Source organism: Pithys albifrons, chromosome 1, assembly GCF_047495875.1.
Source record: "Pithys albifrons albifrons isolate INPA30051 chromosome 1, PitAlb_v1, whole genome shotgun sequence".
Taxonomy (NCBI): Eukaryota; Metazoa; Chordata; class Aves; order Passeriformes; family Thamnophilidae; genus Pithys; species Pithys albifrons.
The window spans coordinates 44170413-44195569 of record NC_092458.1 but is presented as its reverse complement, the minus strand read 5'-3'; the positions used below and the strand labels follow the sequence as shown (position 1 = coordinate 44195569).

Below are 25157 nucleotides of genomic sequence, written 5' to 3'. Positions count from 1 at the left end.
TCATGCCATGTTTCTGATTTTGCTTCCAAGAAGAGACATACTGAGCTTTTCATCTGTTCACCATCTGGATCAGCAAACAGACAGCAAATTTAGGCATAAGGGCAGACTTCCATGAGAATTAGTCAGCATAATCAAACCTAAAATATTACACAAAGCTAACAAGAACAAGGGATGAAAGCCACTTCACCACACTTAAAATATATGCCTATATTAAGCCAAGTCAGTCATTTGAACAGATCCACAATTTTTTGGATATAACCAACACTCATAGGTATACTAAAGTGTGTGACAAAAAACATGCTTATATGCAACAATCAAGAGTTTCTCTGCGGATGGATCAACATGAACACTGTGTATGGGATCTTTAACAAGACTTTTCCAAACTCCAGTTATACAGAAAGCCTGCGCATGTCCTCAGGAAATCTAAAACATAATTTGTCAAATGGAAGATACTCCAGAGTAACTGAAAGTAGTCTCTGGAAAAGAACCAAGAAATCTGAGTCTTTCCATTACCTGGTCCAGCACAGAACTGAGTGTGTCTTGGTCAACGGCAAGTTGAACATGAGTCAGCAGTGCCCTGGCAGCCAGTAGGGCCAACCATGTCCTGGGGGACATCAGGCAAAGCATCACCAACCGGTCGAGGGAGGGGATTGTCCTGCTCTGCTCTGCACTGGGGCAGCCTCACATTGAATATTGTGTGCAGTTTTAGGCACCACAATATAAGAAAGATATTAGGCTGTTAGAGAGAGTCCAAAGGAGGGTAATGAAGATGGTGAAGGGTCTTGAGGGGAAGCCATATGAGCAGAAGCTGAGAGCACTTGGTGTGTTCAGCTTGGAGAAGAGAAGACTGAGGGGAGACCTCGCTGCTGTTTCAACTTTCTTATGAGGGGAAGAAGTACCAAGGTCTTTACTCTCATGACCAGTGACACGACTAGACGAAACAGCATGAAGCTGAATCAAGGGAGGTTAAGGCTGGGTATCAGGACAAGGCTTTTCAGCCACAGGGCACTTGAACAGACTCCCCAAGCAAGTGGTCACAGCACCAAGCCTGTCTGAGTTGAAGAAGCATTTGGACAATGCTCATAGACATATGGTGTGATTCTTGGGGCATCCTGAACAGGGCCAGGAGCTGGACTCGATCATCCTGATAGGTCTCTTCCAACCGAGCATATTCTGTAATTCTATGATTCTAGTCAAATTCCACTGCATTCCTGACAAGTATTTTCCCTGTGGAGATATTAGACACTGTCAGTTATCACACTTTCACCATGCCCTAAGTAATCCTACTAGAAAACTCTTTTTGAGATCTTTTCCGTATTGACTTTACAGCTATTAAATGCTATTTAGTTATGTCTTTTTTACAGAAAAATCAGTTTATTTTATTCTTTTTCCATAGCTAGCTTGAATTTTTTTTCAAGTCTGAGGAGAAATGAGTCTTCTGTCAATTAAGCTGTCTCAGTTCTTTCAGCCTAACCATAACTCATTTAGATCACTGACATCTATTATCCTCTCATAGTAAAAAAATGCAGCAAAAATAAAATGAAACAAGAAAAAAAATGTCCCACAACCCTAAATTACAAAGAAAAGGTCAAGAATTACTTTAGATTTTCTACACGAAAGAATCTCTCCCATAATTTAAATAAAAATCTGAAATACTCCAACAGCATGGCACTTCTGAATCTTAATCACTTTACAATTCTATGCAATGTGTAGAAACTGTCATGAGGGACCTTTTATTTACTGCAGCTTTTATATTTGTGCTTACTGGTTGGGTTGTGGGGTTTTTTAAGCTAGTATTTGCTGAGGCTACAGTCTTCAGTGTATGTAATCTTTCACAGTTCTGCATCCTCTATTAACTTTTTAATCTACAATTTCAATTCCAACTCTTTGTCAACGACAGACTAAACAGTTCAGGACCTAGGACAGATCCAGATGCAAAGCAGCAGCTACTACCTGTTCTCCCAGGCTTACCCCCTTGACAGTGGGACATTCTGCAGCACTTCTCCAGAGTGGACTTCTGTGCAGTTTTATATTCACCTTACAGTAGTTCTACCTAGTACAGAAGTAGCCAAATTGACAGGCACAAGGCAACACACCTAAAAATTCCAACTGAGGAAGTCCAATCAATGGGATAAGAGCTGCAGTAGCTGCATTTCTCACTTGAATCTGTTTGATGACTGTAGAATCATAGCATGGCTTGGACTGGAAGAGAACTTAAAGACCATCTAGATCCAACTTCTCTGTAAGAGGCAGGGACACTTTCCACTAGACCAGATTGCTCAAAGTCCCATTCAGCCCGGCCTTCAACACTTCCAGGGATGTGGCATACACAACTTCACTGGGCAACCTATTCCAGTGTCTCACCACCCACACAGTTAAGAATTTCTACCTAATAATCTAATCTAAATCTCTGCTCTTTCAGTTTGAAACCATTCCCCTTTGTCCTATCACTACATGCTGTTGTTAAAAGTCTCCAGCTTCCCTGTAGGTTCCCTTCATGTTCTGGAAGGCCACAATTAGGTCAACCTGACACATTCTCTTCTTCAAGCTGAAAAAATCCCAAATCTCTTGGCATTTCCTCATAGGAGAGGTACTCCATCCCTCTAATCAGCTTTTTGGCTCTCCTCTGGATTTGTTCCAACAGGTCAATGTCCTTCCTATGCTGGCGACCCCAGAGTAGGATGCAGCACTTCAGGTGGGGTCTCACCAGAGCAGAGTAGAGGGGCAGAATTACCTACCTTGCCCTGCTGGCCACACAGCTCTTGATGCAGTCCAGGATACAATTGCCTTTCTGGGCTGCAAGCATACATGGCCAGGACACGTCCAGCCCCTCAGCCAGCAGTACCTCCAAGTCCTTCTCAGCATCGCTGCTCTTGATCTGCTCATCCTCCAGCCTGTGCTGACACTAGAGGTTTCCTCAACCCAGGTGCAGTACCTTGCACTTGCTCTTCTTAAACCTTATGAGATTCCCATGGGCCACTTCTCAAACCCATGCTTATTGGTGAAGGCCCAAGGCTGGAAGTAGAGCTCTAAACAAGATCCATCAGATCTGTATCAGATATTTCTGTCAGGCAGAAAACCAGGAGGTACCCTTCCAATGAACAACAATGTGCATTTCGAGGTTTTTTCCTTATCCTCTGTAAGCAGGTAATCTATCTTGACACTTGATCACACAAATGAAGCACAAAATCATTATGGACAGACACTAAAGCAATTGCAGTCTCTGCTCTTCCCTATCTCCCAGACCATTGACTCCCCCCTCCAAAGTGCCTGAAAACAGTTGTTGACTTTGTAATGGTTCAGCTTCAAGGCAGCTCAATATCAAACAAGTTGGTAAGAGCATGGTGCTAATAATGTCAAGGTTGTGAGTTTGATCCCCATACAGGCCATTCACTTAAGAGATGGACTTGATCCCTGTGGGTGCCTTACAACTCACAATATTCTGTGATTTTGTGACAATAACCACAGCTGAAAAATATCAGTTCATTTGTCAGCAAGAAACTTAGTATTCACTATTGTTATTACAGAAGTTCAACTCTAAGAGCTTCAAAATAAAGGGAATGTTAAAAAAGGGACAACAAGGCTGCTCAGAAGATCTGGAGAGATCTCAAAATTGTGGTACCATCTTATTTTACAGGACATCCAGAATTGCTGAGAAGAATCTGGCAAATAAAGTCAAAGGAAAAACAAAGGAAAGAGGAAGTTAAAGAGAAGTTTGGGACATACAAGCAATGGCTCACATGAAGGAGTTGACAATGGTAAGAAACAGAACAAAGCAAGAGGGCAGAGCTTTAATAGCCTAAGGTAGATGGAGAAGAGGTTTTAAGGGAGAACTAAAAATCAAGAAAAATGCGTGGCTGTCAGAAAGGAGATGAAGAGGTAGCAAGTGACAAAATGCAAAAAATGAAACCTGTTGTAAACATATCCAAGTTGCTGCTTGTCTTGCACACTCCTTATTTTGGTACCCCTCCACACATACAGAAACCTCAGTGTTCAGCAGCCTTATGTCTATGCATGGGAGTAATATTTTTCTTGAAACCAACTGCTTTTCTTGAGAGCCACCACATATAAAATCTTCCACATTTACTTATGTTTTAAGTGTCTTTTTCATTTAAATCCCCTTTGATTTCTTCAATCTCAGTGTGATCTCTGTACTGTTATTTCAGCTGCCAAGAATCCTAAGCATCTGCAATGAAAAATTGCTTTACAATACATCCAACACAAATCTACCAAGTAGCAGCAAAGTGGTTCAAATCAAGTGGATCCAGCAAATGTTTCACAACATTTAGAGGTTGCTGAACTTTCCAAAGGCTTTCCATTTTTAACTTTGCAGATATCTTCCTTTAATAACTAAGCAGCCACACCTTACCATTCCTTCCACTGCTGAAACATTCAGCATACTTTCAGCGATGGGGACAGTGTCAATAGGCTTCAAGAATAAAGAAAAAAGATAAATATTACTCAAAACCGACAATATGCTCTTATCTTGGGGAACAAAATGTCTGCTTACAAACAAGAGAACCAAGAGCTTTTCAATGCTTTACTTTTCTCGTCACCTACGATAATATGTATCAAGTTTCCAAAAGGACTTGACATGAAATAGTTAACAGGGAACAAAATACATAGATATGAACTGAAACCTGGCCCATAAATGCTTATCAGACAAATACACATAAACTCTTTCAGTGTAACGCAAAACTAAGTATTGCCAAGCCTTATGGAATAAACATGCACAGATGTTATACCATATAAACATGCATGCATGTTATACCATATAACATCACAAACTGATCCAAAATTTTACCTTACAAATCACAAACAGAAAAAAAATCCAAGAATGTTCATTTCTGAAGAAATAAATTCACTAAATCCTGTCACTGCAATTTGGCAACAAAATCTACACAACACTAAAGGAAAAAAACTGCTTTTTGCTAACACTGGTTAGTATGTCTAGGGTTTAGAATAACTCTGATAAGGGAACCATTGCTCTATAAAATACTTCATGAAAAATACCTCCATGAAGCTGTTTCTTAACCTTCTCTTCCTCTTTGCACAGTTGCAGGCAGGGTAGGAAAAGTAACAGATACTGCTTCTGCCAAAATCACAGTCAAAATGGCTCAGCTGCATGACAGTTGGCTCACAAACCATATTTTTGGCTGTTGTGATATAAGTTTGAATATTGTACTTGCTAGCAAAACAAAACAAAACAAAAGTGGATGACAGGTTGCAGAAGAGGAAAGCTAGGATTTTTGCAGTAATATCCCCAGGCTGGGGACTAATTGACACTAGATACTCCCAACTACTCCAGCAAGACTTTGATGCATAAAATAACCTTAAAACGGCTCAGAAGTACTCTAAATAATTAATTACTTACATTTTGATTTTGTTACCATGCAGTTCTTCCTACAGGGTTATTTGGACAAATATGTTGCTTTCTCTTATCTAACATTGTAACTGTTGCTACCTTTTCAGTTCTCCTCATACTCCCTTTACTCCTACTGAGCATGAAGGTCCAATATATGTTTGTAAAAATATGTTTACAAGTAAAGGAGGGGCAAGAAGACTCTCCATCTTTTAAGAGATGTGAGGGTAAACAGAGGGACAAAGGATGAGGAGAAGCCTGAGGTACTTAATGCCTTCTTTCCCTGAGCCCTCAATAGCAAAAACAATTGTCAATGTATTCAGCCCCCTGAGCTAAAGGACACGGATGCGGAGCAGAATGAAGCCCCCATCATTCAAGGGGAAATGGTCAGCAACTTTCTATATCCTTGGGACACACACAAGTCCATGGGGCTGGATGGGATCCACAGAAGGTAGTTTGGGAGCTGCCAGAAATGCAGCAAACCCCTTTGCATCATTTAACAGCAGTCCTAGCTAACCATGGAGGTTTTACTTGACTGAGTCAGTGAGTATGCTGCTCAACTACGAGAAAGGCCAGAAGAAGGACTCAGGGACCTACAGCCCTGCAAGCCTGACCTCAGTGCCAGGGAAGGTCATGGAGCAGATCATGCTGAGTGCCATCACATGGCACATACAGCACAATCAGGTGATCAGGGCCAGCCAGCTTTGGCTTATGAAAGGCAGGTCCTGCTTGATGAACCTGATGTCCTTCTATGACCAGGTGCCCCACATAGTGGATGAGGGAAAGGCTGTGGATGTTGTCTACTTAGATATCAGCGGATTAAAAATAGCCCACCGATACGGTGGAGAGGTTTCCGCTTCCAGGAGCCAGGCTAGGAAAGCGGCAAGCAGGGCTCCCTAGGATCAGGCCCCTTAGAAGCGAGGGACGGCTCCTCCCGCCCCCGGCCCGGCGACCGTCCCGAACGGAACAAGCCCGCACTCGCCAGGAGTCCACGAGGAAAAGCCAAGTTTATTGCCGCGCGCTGGCTTTTGAGGAGAGCATGGGAATTCCCCGGATGTAGGCGGGGAAGAGGGGCGGAGACGGAGCGGAGTAACACAGTTCATTGGGTACATGCAAACGAAGGGAAGGAGGGAGGGGAGGAGCGGCAAAAGGACCAATGGGAGAATGAGATGGGCGGGGAAAGTCTACCGTAGGGCTTCAGGCACTTCGAGGCAGGGACAGCCCCCGCCCGGGCTCCAGCGGCGCTCCGTGGGCGGCCCCGCCGGCAACCGCCCCCATGGCCGGGTCGGGCCAGGACAGGGGGGACGCGACCCGGAGGTTTTTGTGGGAAGAGGGAACTTGGACAAGGAACTACCAAGGGAAAAACAACCAGGGTAGACACATTGGGGTGTATAACATTCAAGCTGGGGAAGTGTCCATATAGGGTGTGAACATTAGAGTCCTTATAAATCTCTCGCAGAGTTTCCATATTCGGGGAGCCGGGTTCCTGGACTTCGGTGTCCTCGTCTATCCATCTCTTGTAGTATTTTTGCCAGTGTATAAACCCTGGGTCTCCTCCGACACTTAGACTTCAGTAAAGCCCTTAGACACTCTTTTCCACACCATTTCCTTGGAGAAACTTGGTGTTCCTGGCTTGTGAGGGCATGCTTTTTGCTGGGTAAAAAACTGGCAGGACAGGCGGACCCAGTAAGTGGTGGTGAATGGTGACTTCAGTTGATGTTCACTCACAAGTGTGTTCCCAAGCAGTCAGTATCGGGGCCTGTTTAATACCTCTATCAATATTCTGTTTAATAATTTTATCAATGATCTGGACAAAAGGATGGAGAGCACTCTCAGTAAGTTTGCAGAAGACACCAGGCTGGGTGGGAGTGTTGATCTGCTGCAGGGCAGGAAGGCTCTGCTGAGGCATCTGGACAGGCTCGATCAATAGGTTGAGGTCAACAGTATGCAGTTCAAGAAGACCAAGTGCTGGGACCTGCACTTGGGTCACAACAACCCCATGTAGCACTACAGGCTGAGGGAAGAGTGACTGGAAAGTTGCCTGGCAGAAAAGGACCTGGGGGTGCTAACTGACAGCAGCTGAACATGAGTCATCAGTGTGCCCAGGTGGCCAAGAAGGCCAAGGGCATCCTGGCCTGTATCAGGAACAGTCTGGCCAGCAGTGATCAGGGCAGGACCAGGGCAGTGATCTTCCTTCTGTAACTGGCAGGCCTTGAACCCTGGATTCAGTTTTGCACCCCTCACTACAAGGCAGACACTGAGGTGCTGCAGTGTGTCCAGAGAAGGGCAACAAAGCTGGTAAAGTGACTGGAGCACAAGTCTTATGAAGAATGGCTGAGGGAGCTGGCGTTGTTCACCTGAAGAAAAAGAGGCTCAAGGGACACCTTAATTCCTTCCTACAACTCTCTGAAAGAAGGTTGTAGTGGGGGGGGAATCAGTCTCTTTTTCTCAAGTAACAAGCAATAGGACAAGAGGAAATGGCCTCAAGTTGGACCAGGAAAGGTTTAGATTAGGTATTAGGAGAAAATTATTCACTAAAAGGGTTGACAAGCATTGGAACAGGCTGCCCAGGGAATCATCGCCCTGGAGGTATTTAAAAGCTGTGTAGGTGTGGCACCTGGGGACATGGTTTAGGGAAGGACTTGGACTTAAGAGCTGGACCCTGAGATCTTGCTAAAGGTCTTTTCCTACCTAAATGATTCAATGGTTCTGTATCCAGTAACACAACAACCACATTTTTCAACACAGCTCTGCTGCAAGATCTGTTTGTTCAATAACCATATTCGTTCCCTGTGACACCTCTTCTCAGAAGACAAATTTCATATCAGTCCTTTCTCTTTCTGGTCTATTTTCTTAAGAATTAAAGAATCATGGAATCATTCAGGTAAGATGGGACCTCTTAAGGTGACACTTTTTCTTACTGGGAGGATGACTGAGCACTGGCACAGGCTGTCCAGCAAGGTTGTGGAGTCTCCTTACTCAAAGCTATCTGGACATGGTACTGCGTACCTGGCTCCAGGTGGCCTTGCTTGAGGAAGCGAGTGGACCAGATAAACTTCAGTGGTCCCTTCCAATCTCAACCATTTTGTGATTCTGGGACTGATTGTAAGAAACTTCCTGCTCAAGCGGGTTGCCCAGTACCACATGCATTTGAATTTTTAATGCTTCCAAGGAAATTTTAAACTTCTCTGGACAACATGTGTCAGTGCTTGACCTTTCCCTGAATTAAGAATTTTTTACTGGAATGCACTGGAATTACATGATTTTTAATCTGTGCCTACTAGCCCTTGTCCTGTTAGGGGGGACTACTTGAGAAGCATCTGGCTCATTCTTTGTTCCCTCCCTATACTGATTTAAAAAAAAACCCAGCCTCTGAGACTTGTCTTCTTCAGGCTAACGGTCCCAGCCTTTTCAGCCTTTCCTTGTAGGAGAAAAGCTCCAAACTCTTAAAACACCTATGTGGGACTCTTCAATATGTGCCTGTCCTCTACTGGGAAGTCCAGAACCAGACACTACAGATGCAGCCTCACCAGTGCTCAGCAGAGAGCATCTCCTTCAACCTGCTGGCAACACTCTTCCAAACTCAGCCCAGGAGGCTGTCTCCCTTCCTTGTCATGCCAGTGCATTACTCACATAGACTGTTGCCCAACAGCACAGCAAGCTACTTCTCTGCAGAGCTGTTTTCCAGCTGGACAGCCCAACTGCAGTTATTCTTTCTGATGAAGGATTCTGCAATTTCTCTTTCTGTACATCATGAGATTCCACTCAGCCCAAATCTCCAGCCTGTCCAGATTCCTCTGAAAGGAAACACAACTGTGTGGCATGTGAGCAACTCCTCTCTGTTTTGCACCATGTGTGGACTTGCTGGGAGCAGACTCCATTCCAGAATTCAGGTCACTAATGAAGATGCCTAACAGCATTTGCCCCAATATCAGCACTCAACTGGTAACTGGACTCCAGCTGGGCTTCATGTCACTGACCATGAACCCCTAGGCCCAGTCTTTCGGTCAGTTCTCAACCTACTTCGCTGTTCACTTATTTATCCTGTACTTTGTCAGCCTGTCCATGCTACAAGAGCCAGTATCAAAAGCCTTACTGAAGTTGAGGTAAAGCACATCCACTGCTGTCCCTGCCCACAAGATATCTGAACATTGCCTACTATTAGTTTTCATCGAGGGCAACAGATTTTTAAAAAACTCAGCAGTGAGAATCACTGGAGTGAAAAAGTGCTTAGCTTGATAGGCAGATCTCAAATAACACTAGAGAACATAACAAATTTTTCCCCCAAATAATAAAAGCTTGGTCTTTTTTGATTGTCAACAGTATTATGCACAGATGACCTCAGATATTTAAAATTATTGGTATTTTCATTCAGTAAGCCTGAAATTTAACATTTGAAGAACTCCATTTTTTGTGAAGTGGGCAATAACTCAACTGTCATTCGAACAGCCATGTGTACACCCTCCAAACCATTACCAGCTTACGCACTATCTTCTTTGAACTATTAATCAAGCATTCTGACATGAATTTTCATCCATGTCAATATAAAAGGAAAATCAGGGCTTAAGCAGCACATCTACAAATGGAAAAATCATCAAAATCCTGCCCCCTAAATCCGTAAATCACGGTAAAGAACATCAGCTGCAATCCAATTACCACAGGCTTAGAGGAAAACAGATGCAGACTAGTAGGACAGGTTACACTGGGCTTCTAAGGCATCTGAAAAGAAAAGGTTAAGAAAACTCAAGACAGAGACTGATGGATTTGAGAGAACACTGGCTGGGGAGGTACAGAGATACGGATACATGTATAGTTAAGACATGAAACACCTAGAAGACAGGTGGTCTGGAACTCCTTGCTAGCTCTGTTCAGAAGAAAAGGCCACATTACTACTTGATTTTTCAGCTGGGATTCTAATGTGCTATTGTTGGTAAGCTGAAATTGCACATCTTTTTAATCACTATTTTAAGTTCCTAACTCAAAACTAATATACTATCAACGTAACTTTTTCAACAACTAAAGTTTTGTTGAAAGCCAAAATTTTGGAGGCTTAAGAAAGAAAGGGGCTATTCCAGCTGTCAGACTACCTTTTCTAAGGCCTCTCCAATACAGTCAAACCACAAATACTACAGGTTCTATAAATTAAATTAAAGCCCAGCTGCACAAGTCAAATGGATCTGGTTTTCATACAACCATGACAAAAGTGCAAAAGTAAAAAAGAATATATGATTCCTTTTGTAACTGAAAGAGTTTCTGAAAGAGCATAAGTCTATCTCAAATAGACAAGAACAATCCAAAAGAAAGAAACCCTACAAAGTGTTCTCCACACAAAGAGAATGGTCTGCCAGTACAACCACTGACAGCTGGAGTTTTTCAGTAATTACCTGATTTTTCGTTATTTGCTTCAATGTTATCTTATGAAATCAGATCTGTAAGAACACACGCAAGAAAAATATTTTACCTCAAGTTTTTCAATGTAGAGCGAAGTATTTATCTATTATCCTTAAACATTTTTAGGACATTTCTTTTTTTTTTCATTCCACCACAGCAAAGATAACAAGATCTGCACTTTTGGTCACTTTCCTATCTAAACACAAACACCAAACTCAAACTGTATACAAAACTGTTGCACACAGAATTGTATCAGCAGAATTTTAATTTAGGAACTATCCTCCATGAAGTCAAGGAAAATCTGTACTTATTAAGAACAAGTACATTACCAGTAGTTATGACAGTGTAACACACTTAGAGTGATTAGTATCAAAAGTAAACCAAATAGATTCTACACTGCCTTCACTGAATAGAAGAAGCAACTCCCCAGTTTATAGCTGTCAATGGTCTACACTGGATAACAGTATATTCTAGAAATAAAATGGGATAGAGAATTGATTGGTTTGAAGAGAAATTGAGTAAGAGACATGACTGTTCTGAAAACATACAAGCATATTGAAGATGTATGAGCACATTTGTTGGAAAGACATGCATTGGCTAGTGGGAACAAAGGGAAAGGCACAATCAGGTAATAGACAAGTCACAAGTGGCTTGTAACTTATGGACACCATGTCTGGATGGACAGAACCTGTTCGCTTCTCTTGGATTGAGGTATTTGACCTTACAAAGAATTTGTTTTTTTGCCCACATTGTTTGAAGAATTCCTACGCCGATCTCTGAGAAGCCAGAATCCTAAGATCCCTGCAGGGAGAACGTAAAGCGGAGAGCAGTTCTTTTTGGTTGTAACTTAGTAGTAGTTTTTGTGGATTTGTTAGCAACTATAATGGAGTTTTTCCCAGAAATTTTTTGGGACCAGGATTGCGACCTTTTGTAGGATCCCTCGGTGTTGCAAAAATTGGTTGTTTTTCTCTGGTCTGTGGGCAAAGACTAGACCCAATGAGGCAGGAGAGGCCAGCATGAGTTTTGTTTGCTGGAGGAGCACAGAGCTACTTGTGTTTTAGTCCCGCACCATGGCTTTCCCAGTTGTGGGATTTTTTCTCCTCCACCTCTTGGCATTTCATCATGGCACAGTTTTGGTCCAGCCTGCTTTTGGCTCAGCTCAGTAAACCAGTGCAGTTAAGGGGGGCTAGTGCTCAGCATAGTAGCCTTTGTGGCTTTGCTTTTGGGGTTCGAAGACCTCTTCCTTCAGTTCAGCACAGCCTGGCTCACTCCTCCTCAAAGCCAGAGGGGCCTCATGGCAACTCAGGTTGGCTTGGCCATTCACAGGCCCTGCCAGCGATGAGAGGGGAGTGCAGACGCCTCTATCTTAAACCTACCATGGGTGGTAGGCAGTCAGCTTGTAGCACTTTTTATATTGGTCAAATTCGTGGCAAGGATTTGGAAGACGATTTAGAAGTGTTAATAACACCAAACAAAAAGGGAGATGCCATAAATTTGGCAATTACTGCTACGTCTGCGGCAAAGGAGAAGACTTCTACTTCTCCAACAGCTCCGAGTAGAGCTACAGCCCAAACAGTGCAGGGACTGCACGATGGCAGAGCGACACCTCAACGGGTAGAGCGGGGGCAGCTCCGGGCTCCCCCCGAGCCACCTTCTCTGCAGGTGGCGGCTGCAGGTGGCATTATGCTGCCCAGACGTGCTGAGCATCCCCGGCTGCCGCAGCATCCCTGGTGGGGCCCGGCGGTCCCAAGGCCTGGCTGTGCCCGTCCCCCCGATCCCTTCCGACGGCGCATCGAGGCTTCGCGCACCGTCCCACTGCATCTCGGGGTCCTGCCCAGAAACCTGGGAAGGTTCGGGGCCGTCTGTTAATGCAACCCCCCCAGAAATGAGATACTGGAGTCCTGCTCGGGGGAAAGAGCAGCGAGAAGGGCGGCGGGGGCGGCCCCCGGACCAGCCCGGCTGCCGTGACACCACCCGCATATTCACTCCGCCAGCCCCGGCTCAGCACCGCCCCCGTCCCTGGCCTGGGGAGCCGAGGGGGCGTTTCCAGAGGCAGCCCAAGGAGGGCCGTGGCTGCTGCCCGGCATGTGCCGGGGACTCGCCGCTCCCCCGTCAGGGGCCGCAGAGGGGTGGGCGGCACTGACCGACAGCCCTGCCCCCCGCCCGCCCGCCGCGGCCCCTCGCCCTCCTGCGGGACTGCGGCTCGGCACCCTCTGGCCAGGTCGGAAAGCGGCAGCGGGGGCCGAAAGGGTTTTCTTGCAACGTTACAGTCAGCATTGTGTTCGAGGCATCTTTTACTGATAGCTTGATTATTGTTCAACCCCTTTTAAACAAGTCTGACCAGGACCGGAGGCAGTTAAATGCCACCCTGACATCGATCCCGTCAGATCTCGGAAGGCAAGCAGGGTCAGGCCTGGTTAGTACTTGGATGGGGAGACCTCCTGGGAATACCGGGGGCTGTAGGTTCTAGTCCTAATGACTTCACTGTCACCGTGCAGTCTCGCTCTGCCGTGGCAGATGAACCTCAGGAGTTAAAGGTTCTGCGCACTCTGTGCCTCACTTAAAAAAATCCACTGCGCAGGCTGGAAGGGCACACCCACGTGGGGAGAGCCCTTCCAAATCTTCCTTCGCAAAGTTTGGCCATACATACAAGCAGTTTTCTCCTCTTACAGGCTGTTCATGAGAAAGATACAACTGACAACTCATAGTTTTGCTACATTGATTGTTGAGATAATTTGTAATGTTCATATTTTGTACATGTTTTGTCTTAGTAGTTTTGCAGCATTTTGCAAGCATTGTTTCGAATATCCATGTCTCCTCTCTGATTGCTGGAGCTTGTGAAAGAGATCCTTCCCTGGATTTGGTCTGGGAGTCCACACAGGATTTCATGAGTGTGATTATGAGGTAAAATTTGTCTACCTTGAATTTGTCTCTAACATGTTTTCACATTTAGTCATTTAATGTCATTTAATACTGTGTGACGTGCTGAGCCTCACAGAAGAGGAGTCCTGTGTTAGAAGGCAAGGTGGGCAAGAACCAGAAGGTGACTGGCCAGTCTGTAGCACTGTAAACAAGGGACTGGTTTTGTGGACCCTCCCATGGGCCCTGGCTCACATCTCATCTGCAGTCTCTGGGAGGAACTGGTAACACCGTGGGTTAGGTGATTTGTTTAGCTTGTTCCTAGCTGCAATGAATACCCTGGATTGCTTTATGTGATACCCAGTTACTGTGATATACCTCTTTTGTTGATGTTCATTACAGACACCAGTATGTGAAGATGCCAAGGTCAGTAGCCAATTTAATACTGACTGATTTTTCTTGTGATAACATACACAAATGCACTTGGGTATTGATGAGGATGCTTTTATAGCACAGAGGCAACAGGCATCTGCACTGCCACTCCATGAGATGAAGAGGTTTGACTGCAGTAAGGGGCAGACTATGGCAGGATGGCCTGCCCCTGATCAGACCTGGAATCTGTGCAGAGAATGCAAGCTCTCTGTGAGGAGCAACTGGTAGTGACAGGATGTTATCTGGGGTTGCATCAAACACACCCTGCTTTTGGTAAGCTGCTAACTGGCCCATAAATTTGTGACTGGCAGTAAGTCACTTTATACCATAAAAGCTTAACCCCTCTGATATAGTCAAGATGCAGGAGTTCTGATATTTGAGGAATTACTTGGGATTTGCACACTCCCTACAGATCTTAAGTGAGTGGCAAAGTATGAATGGTACTCTCAAAAGACAAGTGAGCAAAATTTGTCAAGCAACACCCATGACATGGATTCAGACCTTGCCTACAGCCTTACTGAGGATTCACATACAAAAACGCAGAGAGACAACGTAAGTCCCTATGATCTCCATACTCACATAAGGGAAAATTTATTTGCAAAATTATTTAATGATATATGCTCTACTTTGCAGAAGCTACAGAGAATCATTGTGTTATCCAGATCCATAGGACTGGACACTTCCGTTCATCTGTTTCAAGGCAGGGACTGAGTCTATGTTAAATGGTGGGAGAGTGATCCTCTGCATGCTAACTGGAAAAGGGCCATCTCAAGTACTGCTTGCTACTCTCACTGCAGTAAAGGTTGCTGGCAAAGGACCCTGGATTTACTACTCCAGAGTTAAGAAGGTCTCTGCTCCTCGGATATGTGAAGCAACAGAGACTGCTATAGATAGAGCAAATGTGTTTTAACTACTCTTCTGCATGTATTGTCTGTATTACAGGTAAGCATGAATCAGGTTTGGAACCAAGATTTGCATTTGGCTCTACTCTAGCCCAACATGTCATAAAATTGCTGGATTTGTATTATGGATTTGGCTGAAATTCGGAAACAAACTCAAATTCAACATCAGGTAACTCTGAAGATGTTTCAAACCACTGAGTTTCAGAGATATCTTCTATAAACTTACTTCATGGTTACCAAACTGGACCTGGATAAAACAGAGGTTTATATTAGTCACATTCATCATTAGTGTTTGCATAATGGCTTATTGTATGAGTCAATGTTGTAGTAATTGATCATCTCTATCGTTTAATATTAAGTGGTACAGACTAGACAAGACCGAATTTTGTCATGTCTCTAAAGGGGAGAATGATGCCTTAAGATTTTTATGTATTTGTATATTTTAATATAACTGTATAGTTTCTTGCACTTAAGGTAGCAACTGACACCTTCTAAACCCCATTCTCATGGTTTGTGCCACATTCTTGAAATTCTGTTAAATAGTCTTTACGAGAAAAAGATTTTAGCAGAGACACCTTGCTTGGGACACATGCACCTGGACCGGAATAAGATGATATACTGTAGTCAAAACAAGATAAAGGGCCCAGAACCCTTGGAAAGGCTCCAGTGGGGCAGTTTTGAGAGTGGTACCTGGGGGCAAATGGTTTTTGGGTTGGATGTACCCACTAGATATGGTAATTAGATAAAGCTGTAAAATTGTGAGAATTCTGTGCTGGTGTCTGCACCCATGTATTGTGTAGCACCTGAAAGTGCTTTCATTAAAGACCAGTTCTCTATTTTATCTATACCAATATTGTCTCAGAAACTCTTTTCTCCCATTTTAGGCAACAAAACAAATAAGAAAGAAGAGGCTGAAATCATAGAAAAAAAATAAGGCATTTATTTAACAACAAACTCATCTCATTGTAACTTGACTGGCTGCAGACCTGTACAGACACAGCTGTTGGCTTAAAGACTCAGCAATAGAAAAGATGAGTGACATTATCAAGCACAACAAGGAGAATAGTGGAGGAGTAAAATGAAGAGTTCAGGGTTTTACCCGGTTGAGGTTAAAACTCTTAGCTAAACATTTTTCCAGACTGCCAGAAATCATGGCCAAAATAATCTAAACACTATGGCATTGATGAATTTAAACTGCAAACAACAGACGTAATTTTTGAACTTATCTGTCTTTGACTACAGTAAAGTTAATTTTCTTCTGAATTGCTTGTACCATGCTTACATGTTTTGGATTTGCAATGACAACAGTATTGATAGCATGCCTGTGCTTTATCTGTTGCTGAACAGTACTTGCACAGCATCAAGGCCTTTTCAGTTTCTCACACTGCTCCACCAGCAGCAGGCTGGGAGTACACAGGAAGCTGCAAAAGGACATAGCCAGGACAGATGAATCCAATTGACCAAAGGGATATTCCATACCATAAGACACATCACGTGGAGTATATGAGGCAGGGAGAAGAAGGAAGAAGAGGACAACACATTCGGAGTTAGGGCATTGGTCTTCCCAAATCATCTTTATGCATAATGAAACCCTGCTTTCCTGGAGATGTCTGAACATCGGCCTGCTGATGGGAATTAATTCCTTGTTTTGCTTTGCTTGTGCAGCTTTTGTTTATCTATTTAACTGTCTTTATCTTAGCCTGTGACTTTTCACACTTTTATCTCCAACTGTCTCCCCCATCCCACTGCAGTGCAGTGGTGCTTCGCTGCTCACTGAGTTAAGCCCCAACACCCATTCACAGAATCTATAAAGTACGTTCCATGAGTTCAAAAAATTCAGTTCAAAACCCACTATCTGAGACAATAATGTTTGGGAACACAAGTCAAGGAACACTAAGGGAAGAAAATGAAAATAAGGAATGGTACTAATCTAACCACAACCCTCCATTTTTCTGTGGGGATGAGGAAACTCAATTTTTTGTTCTTTTGTAATGTGTACAACTGGCATTAGACTTATTAAACTAATAACAAAAATAAACATCATAGCAGTATTCTCAAGACAAAGTAGTCATAGATATGCTAGATGCAAAGAAAAAACTATAGTTCAGTTATAACCCCTAATTAAGTTCATCAACACATCAGTCTGAAGGGAGGCCGTGACATGCTATTTAGAACGACATACTTGCTACTACAAAAAAAAGCACATTAAGCATATTAATTTGCTTCATAACATATGAAACATTAAATGTAAATGCACAGAAACCATATGCCTTAATGCATTCACTTAGGGCACAAGATGCCCACTCTCCTGTGCTAATTTCTAGTATTCATCCTTTGGAGGGGCACAATGGTAAGATGTGCCTGTGAAAGACTATTGGGATGGATTGGCTGTGAAATGTACTTACAACATAAAAAGTTAATTATAAGAGTACTGTTCCAATCAGCACCTCAGCACAAAGCAGTTATGGTCAGCAAAGTCGAAAAGAAAAGACAAAAATGCAACCACGTGTTCAAGCACTGCTGCAAAAGATCAAGTCTTCAAAGTAAACTAAAGTTTAGGAAAACAGCACAAAGTACTTCAGTACCAAACCCTGTTATTGATACATCACATGTGCTTTACAGAAAGACATAAATAGTCTTTAAATCATGGGTTTGGCAAAACATACATCATCATGCATCAGGAGAAGAATTTACTAAAGAAACATCTTCAAAATATTTTGGGCAGGAAGAAGATGATAATATGGGAGGAAAACCAAAACTAAACCCTGAGAGCTGACAGTTAACATAGCAGAAACACAAATTCAACCTCAACGTTTTAAGTATGCAGAAAGACATTTACTAAATGCAACACAGCTAGCAGTGAGGAATGATAACATACTGAATTGCTCCGGGCTAACTTCAACTGCTTAAATTTGCCACCTAACAGAGCGTCAGCATGCCAGAGAAGATAGTGTAACTGAAACCTTAACTGGTATGTCCTCTCAGTTTAAAATAAAAAAAACAACATTCAAAAAACCCACCACAAACCAACAACCTAAAAGAAAGAAAAAAAAACCAGAACATACATACAGATGATTTCAAAACAATAACTGTAAAAATCCCAAGAAATCAAAAAAATCTACTTTACTAGAAGAGACGCTTTCTGAGAAAATTACCATATGAACACTAAAAATGTTTAACCAGTAATGATGGAATAGTACAGCTAAATAATCAGGTACCTCATACAAATGATTCAGTAACAAACCAATTGTATGGAGACCATGTCACATCTCCTCAGGTGAACATTTAGAATGTCACAGTACAAACATTGTAGCTGCTGCTATTGACACACTCTCATGGAAGCACACTCTGGTAGATAAAAAGGAAATAACAGTTTTTTATAAATTCTGTTAAATTTCTGTTTGGCCTATAATTGAACCTCTACCTGAACAGCATTGTATTATTTTCTAACCCAAAACAAATAACAGGGGGAAAAAGATTATAGAATATGATTCATCACACACGCAACTAAAAAAGACAAAAGTGTCTTTTAGCATCACTAGACTTCTAAGGTTGCTTCAGCCCCTATTGTGGTGAAAACAAAATGCATCTCCAGGAGTTCACAAAACCCAAATATTCTCATGGATTCCCTTTTTTTTTTTCAAATTAGTTGCATATATTATAATATTTTTATATGTATACACAAATAAAATGCACATTTTAAGCCTCTCAAAAATATTATTAGGTTCTTTCCAGCTTCTATTATGTTTTCTACACCAATACTGCACAAACCATGTCAGACTAAGAGACTACCAGAGATTTTTAAAAGAACATAAGGTACAAAAGAAAGTAAAAATACACAATTTTAGTGATTTGCTAGGCCCTATTAACCAGTAACACAATATAGTATTAAAACATTACTATATTGCAGCTAAAATGCCTACAGCAGATAGCAATTCTACTCAGCTTTTCTAACACACGTGTGCTTAAATGTAGGACTCAACAGCACATGAATTTTCCAATTAAACAGAGTTTAACATTCAAGTTAACATAAAGAATCAAAACTTTTTTAGTAAAATGATATTTACAAAACATTGAAATTGAAAAACTAGACTAGACTAGAATATTTCAGTTGGAAAGGACCTACAGAGCAGACCTTTGCACTGGAATGAGCAGGAAAATGCAGTCTGTATGTGCAATACCTCACAAGAAACACTGCTATAATTTTGCAAGTCTTTATGTACATAACCCTTATTTTTTCAGTCAAATGCATGCTCCCAAACACCTGCAATTGTAATTCTATTTTAAAAGAGCAACAAGTCCCAAACCAAAAGCAGCTAACAACTGTTATAAAGGCTTTAGATCTGAAGAAATTAAGGCTTTCCAGCAATCAAATTAACCAACAATCAACACAAATTTCATCAATCTAAATTTACTAAACAAAGCTTCCACAAATTCTTTAATATTGGCAGGGCAAAACTGAAGTGTTTCAGCAGCATTCCTCCAATAAATTTTGAAGTGTACGTACATAAATATATATATATATATATATATATATATATATATATGTATATATAAAAACATGCATAAAACATCCCTGAGCTAAATAAGCATTGCATTACTGAGCATAAGCAAGGGTATAAGGGAAGATTTTGAGTCAGTTGTGAGAAGCTTAAAGACTAACCTAATGATAATTTTTTTTCCAGAGGGCGTATCATTAACAACTATTAAGTGTTCTTTAATCGTCCAGTTGAAACAATCATTGTAAAATTAAATAATGTTGGCTGTCTCTCCTTCAGCCAAAATGGCTGGAAAATAACAGCCATCTAATTTCTGCTTAATAGCAGAAATCTTACATTCAAGCCCTCACTGAAATTTTCTTTTACCTCAGTCAGGCCACTTCAGAGTCCAAACACAAACACAAGCTTTTCTCCTCTGAAGGATCTAAACTAAGAGAGGCAACTTTAGCAACAAAGTAATGGTCACTTTGACACAAGTATGAACTCACTGCCATTTTAGAATATATTGCCATTGTAGCAGTACTATTTCAAGCCAGTTAAAATTATGTAGCAAGCATTTGCATTATAAAACAGGCCACACTAAAGCCATTATAAATGTATATACTTATCTGTATTTGACAAAACATCTCAAAGAACACACTGAGCCCATCTGATACTTCTGCAAGTATGTACATAGGTAAAAGAAGAGTGAAGGCACTGGCATTCAGGGAAAACTGTGAGGTGCACAAGCAATAATAGCAGCAATTCAGATGGATAAGGATGTTTGTTAGGATTAGGTTATACAACAGAAAAACTGCATATTTGAAGACAGCAAAAATGTGAAAATCGGAAATACCTTACTTTGCAAATACAAAGCTTTGATACTGAAACAGTACAGACTTCCAGTTTTATCCACTCAGAATATGTGGTACGAGAGACAACATTTCAACAACACCAATTTTCTCCTTGCCCTCTTAAGAGGCCCATACTTCCAACTAGTGTTTTACAGACTTTCATGGCTACACTAGACATTATGCCATTAGTAATTATTTTCAAATTCTTCTGTGGCCACAAAGCAGAGACTATGAACTGGGCACAGAACAGATTTTTCTTCCAAACCCATCTTGAACTGGCAAGTCTATTTCCCACTGGTAGTAGGACTGCAACAGATACTTAACACTGCCATCTGAGCAGACAGCTGTAGACTAAATTGCAGAATTAGATATGTTTTTCTGTTTCCTTTCATAAAATTATTAGGCTGGCACCGGTGACAAAAACAAGCTTCTCTGTTCTCGCCTCTCAATGCACACACATCTTTGTGCAACCCTTCACCTCCCACTGTCACAAGCACAATCACAAGGTGAGCCAGATCAGGGAATTAGTCCGGATTACAACAAACCAGTTTTGCCAAGTTAATTTTAACCCAGAGTGAGTCTCTAATCTGTTACTGCGAGAGACTACATAAATATTATGTCAACGTGGCAGGGGGAACAAGCACACCACAGCACAGTCTCCTTTGGAGCCCAGTGTTCATGACACCGCAGCCTGGATCACATGAGGAAATGCAAAGCACTGCTAGTTCTGTTTCAAAGCCAATTACTGCATCCTACTCAACACGTGATATTCATCCTTTCAGACGACAGCCAGCACAAACACCTTCCAAATGTGATACTAATCTTACTTGTGACTTTCAGATAATCTCCACAATGTTTGATTTCCTTGTCTACACACAAGAATTTTCATACTGCTTGCAAGTGCTTCATTAACATTAAAGTCAGGTTTGAAATAAAAATACTCACTGAGGCAGGCACTGGTCATGCCCCATGAAGTGCAGAGTACAATTTAGCAGACTTGAGGCAAAAAACTCTACATCAACTATTGCAAACAGGTTGCACTATCATGCTTCAAATTAGTCTTCTTGGAGCACAGGAAAAATTTTATTACTGCTCATAAGTAAATTTGTTTAGGTTTTTTTTTATTCTACTTCCAAGATATTTTTCTAGTCACAAACATTCTTACTGACAGATTAAGGGGCTTCAGATTTGCAATATATATAAAAATCAATATTAGACTCCTGACATAAACTCTATTATCTTAACCTCCAATTACTGTATCTAGTACTGTTATCTACCATAGCAACTAGATGCACCCACAAAAAACTTTAAAGCATCTCTTTAGAAAATGTTTGGCATTTTCACTGCTTTTGTAAAAAAACCATTTTTGACCATTTCTGTTTAAATCTACCAGGTGGCTGAAGTTCTCAAATTGCAATATTTTGACACCAATATGGAGAAAGGGTGAAGATCCTGAGTAGTACCTTGGCTGCCATCAGTCTGACAAATTAGATACTGCGGGTGAGTACTAAGTGATAGCAGACAACTAGATGATTATTAAGTATTCCTCCTCTCAAAAGTCCTACAATGCACATTAGCTGCATTCACCAGTATTAAACATCTGTCATTTCCTTGCCAATAGCTCAGTATATCCTGTCTGCTCAGTATAAGGAGTCTACCTCCTTTGCTTTGACCGCAAAAACATCAATTAAGAGAAGTATTAACATTTACGCCCACATAAAGTTAGCATTTTCTACAACTGTAACTATAAGAGACACCAGTTGAATTATCGTGAAATCGAAAACCATGGAGCACACGATGAATTCAAAACTATATCTTTAAAAAAATACAGGACCCTTAAGGCAAAAGTCAGATGAGTACCTGAACACCGTAGAACGACTGCACAGCTTATTTCCTTGCATTTAGCAGTATCCTTACACCTAGCACTTGAGTCCCGGGATTAAATTATACAAAGCTCAAAAGTAGGAAGAGAAGATTACAAGAAAAAGCATGAGCACCAGACTGAGGAATACATGGGGTAAGAAAACACACACGGGCCTACAGAGGGGGAAAAAAGAACTATACTTTCCCTGTCATATATGTCAAATATTGTTAACAGCCCAGGACTCCAGCGTCTGCCATAAGCAAACTGGGAAAGTTATGTTATTCTCTCAGTTTCTTATGTCAATTCCACTTCTAAACACAGCCTTTTTTGAAGGGTGGAGGAGGAATTAGGCCTGCTGTCAAGTCAGGGTGAAAAAAAAAAAAAGACCAGAAGAAGCCACTCAAACTAACCTCCTCGTGTTTTGCAAACTAAAAGCGGTGACTCCAAGCTGTCCCTACGGTCCAGCCAGGCACATCACAGCTCAAGGGCCAGCAGAGGCTGAGAGAACAGGAAGATGCCAGTTTCATGTCACCGCATCCTCATCATCTCCGCAGAGAAACAATGGGCAGCGCCCGGGCGCAACGGGGAGCCGCTCGCACAGAGCCGCCGCCAGACCCGGCACTCCGCGGCCGGGAGGGTCCGCCAGAGCCGGGGTGGGGGCTGCGGGTTCAGGGCGGCCGCCCCTCCCTCCGTCGCTGCGGTCCCGCACGGCCACCGCCCGCACCTCTCCGCCCCGGTGCGGGGCAGGCCAGCGCGGCACCTGCGGCCGCAGGAGCAACAGGCACCCCGCAGCGGCCGCGGGGCCGGCCGGCAGCTCCGGGAAAGGGCGCCCCGAGGGGCTCCATCCACCGGGGGGAGGGCTCGGGAACCGGGTGGGGCAAGCACCGCACCCTCCAACCTCCCGGCTCCCCCGGGAAGGTGCTGCCTCCCTCCAGATACCGAGGCTGCCTACACGGCATGGCAGAGAGGATGACCGAAAGAGGAGGGGGAAAAATAAGGCAGGGCAGCTAAAGGCAGGCCCAGCATATGGGGAAGCACCGAGGTCTCTCGCTCGGGCGACCCTGGCAGCGGGATCCGCGGGTGTCCTGCGCAGCCTGTCTGGAGAGACCGCCCGTTTTGGCGGCACGACAGGCCCGGCCGGAGAGAGGTCCGCCCGGGGGCTCAGCACGGACAGGCTCCATCACACGCTCCATCCGCCCGGGGGGATGGAGCTGGGCTCCACACTTGGGCCGGACGGAGGTCACGGCCCCCGCGGGAGGGGAAGGCAGCGCCATCTGCACCGTATGGCCGGCCAACCGAGCGGCGGGGCCCGGGCGGCACCTGGGCGGCCGCCGGGTTACATCACCGCCCCTTCCCTCCGGCCGTGCCTTCCCCTCCGTCCGTCCCCCGGGGCGCGGCGGTGGCCACATGGCAGCGGCAGCGGCAGCAGCACCCGCGCTGGCCGCCACGGGGGCGGGAGGAAGATGAGCAGGGCGGCTGCCGGGAGGGAGGGAGGGAAGGAGGACGGAAGGTGGGCGCACCGGGCCGCTCCCAGCCGGCGGTGGGAGGGGTGGCGGCGGCCGCGGGAGCTGCGCGTCTGGGCCAGGAAGGAGCCGTGGCGCGCTTTACCTGCCCGGGTGGCTCCCCAGCTCCCTGTCGCTGAGTGCAGCCGTGTAAATCCTGCGGTATCTGTCGGCCAGGGCCTTCCCGGAGAGCAGCAGCTGGTAGCGGCTCCGGCAGCCCAGCGGCGGCGCGGGCAGGGCTCCCAACCCGCCGGCCGAGCCCTCCTCGGGCCCCATGGGCCCCATGGCCGGAGCGGCGCCGCCGGAGGAGGAGGAGAACCCGCGCTCGGCCCCAGCGCAGGCGGCGGCGGCTCCCGCAGAGGCGGCGGCTGCGGCGCTGCTCATCCCCCTCCTCGCCCGCCCCCTGCTTGCGGCGGCGCCGCCTCCTGGCGCGGCGCGGACACAGGCGGCTCCCGCTGCCTTCACCGTCGGGGCCCGGCCATGGGGAGGCCGCAGCAGCCGCCGCAGGAGCCGCCCTCCAGGCTGCGCATCCACCCGCGCTGCGGGAACACCCCGCTCTTCCCCGCCTCCAGCGGCGGCTCCAGGCCCGGCTGCCGCCGCTCGCCTTGCACCCCTGGCGTAGCGCCCGCTGCCGCCGAGCCCTGGGCAGGACCGTGCGCCGCCGGGACCGGGGAGGGCGGGGAACGGGCCGCTCGCTTCCCCCTTCCCGCTACGGGGTGTGTGTGTGGAGGGCGGGGGGCGGGGACAGGCAGCGCCGCTTCCCCTCCGGAGTTTGTGCTCGGCGCTGCCGCCTCCCTCTCCCGCACGGCCGCTCCGATACCGCCTCCCGCCCGCGGCCAGCGCCGCACACCACGCATGCGCCGCCCCGCCCCGCCCCGCCGCGCGCGCCCCCCGGGAAATCCGGGAGCGCCCGGTGGGAGCAGGTGCTGCGCAGGACCGGGGGCACCGGACCGGGACAGTCCCGTCCCAGGGGAAATTAGGATAATCCGGAGGGAGCAGGTGCTGCGCTGGACTGGGGGCATCGGACCGGGACAATCCCGTCCCAGGGGAAATCTACGCTAATCCGGAGGGAACACCTGTTGCGCTGGGCCAGGGGCACCGGGCCGGGCCGGTCCCAGGGGCCGGCGGGCATCCCCCGTGTCACACGCTTGTGGGGTCGGGCTTTGCGGGCCCTGTAGGCGAGTCTTCACACGGAGCTTTTCCTCCGCCGTGCTGGACTGCGTGTCCCTGTATCGATGGGGTTGGAAAAGACCTCTGAGGTCATCGAGTCCATCCTGTGACCAAACACCACCGTGTCAACGAGACCATGGCACCGACTACCACATCGTCTTTCCTTAAGCAGCTTCAGAGACAGTGACTCTACCACCTCCCTGGAGGTGGTGTCTGCCCATTCCAATAGCTAATCACCCTTTCTGGGAAGAATTTCTTCCCAATGTCCAACCTAAACCTCTCCTGGCACAACCTAGTACCATGTCCTCGTGTCCTGTTGCTAGTTGCCTGGCAGAAGAGTCTG

At 45.0% G+C, this 25157-nt stretch overlaps 1 protein-coding gene and 1 long non-coding RNA gene across 16 annotated transcripts in view; one reads left to right on the top strand and one right to left on the bottom strand.

The window, feature by feature from the left end:
* MYCBP2 (MYC binding protein 2) overlaps positions 1-24503 on the bottom strand; it is a 184352-nt gene extending 159849 nt beyond the window's left edge. For 12 of the 15 annotated variants that reach the window (XM_071549773.1, XM_071549741.1, XM_071549724.1 and 9 more), the window contains exon 1: positions 23751-24503. In XM_071549773.1, the coding sequence (XP_071405874.1) occupies positions 23751-24028 (278 nt within the window). In that variant the 5' untranslated portion in view covers positions 24029-24503. The remainder of the gene's footprint in view (positions 1-23750) is intronic. The other 3 variants (XM_071549705.1, XM_071549717.1, XM_071549753.1) reach the window with 1 other exon arrangement.
* On the top strand, positions 14514-15706 carry LOC139679138 (uncharacterized). Its single transcript, XR_011699147.1, has 3 exons — positions 14514-14596; positions 14678-14891; positions 14987-15706. It is a non-coding gene; the product is annotated as an uncharacterized lncRNA (long non-coding RNA).
* Positions 24504-25157: the final 654 nt, after the last annotated feature.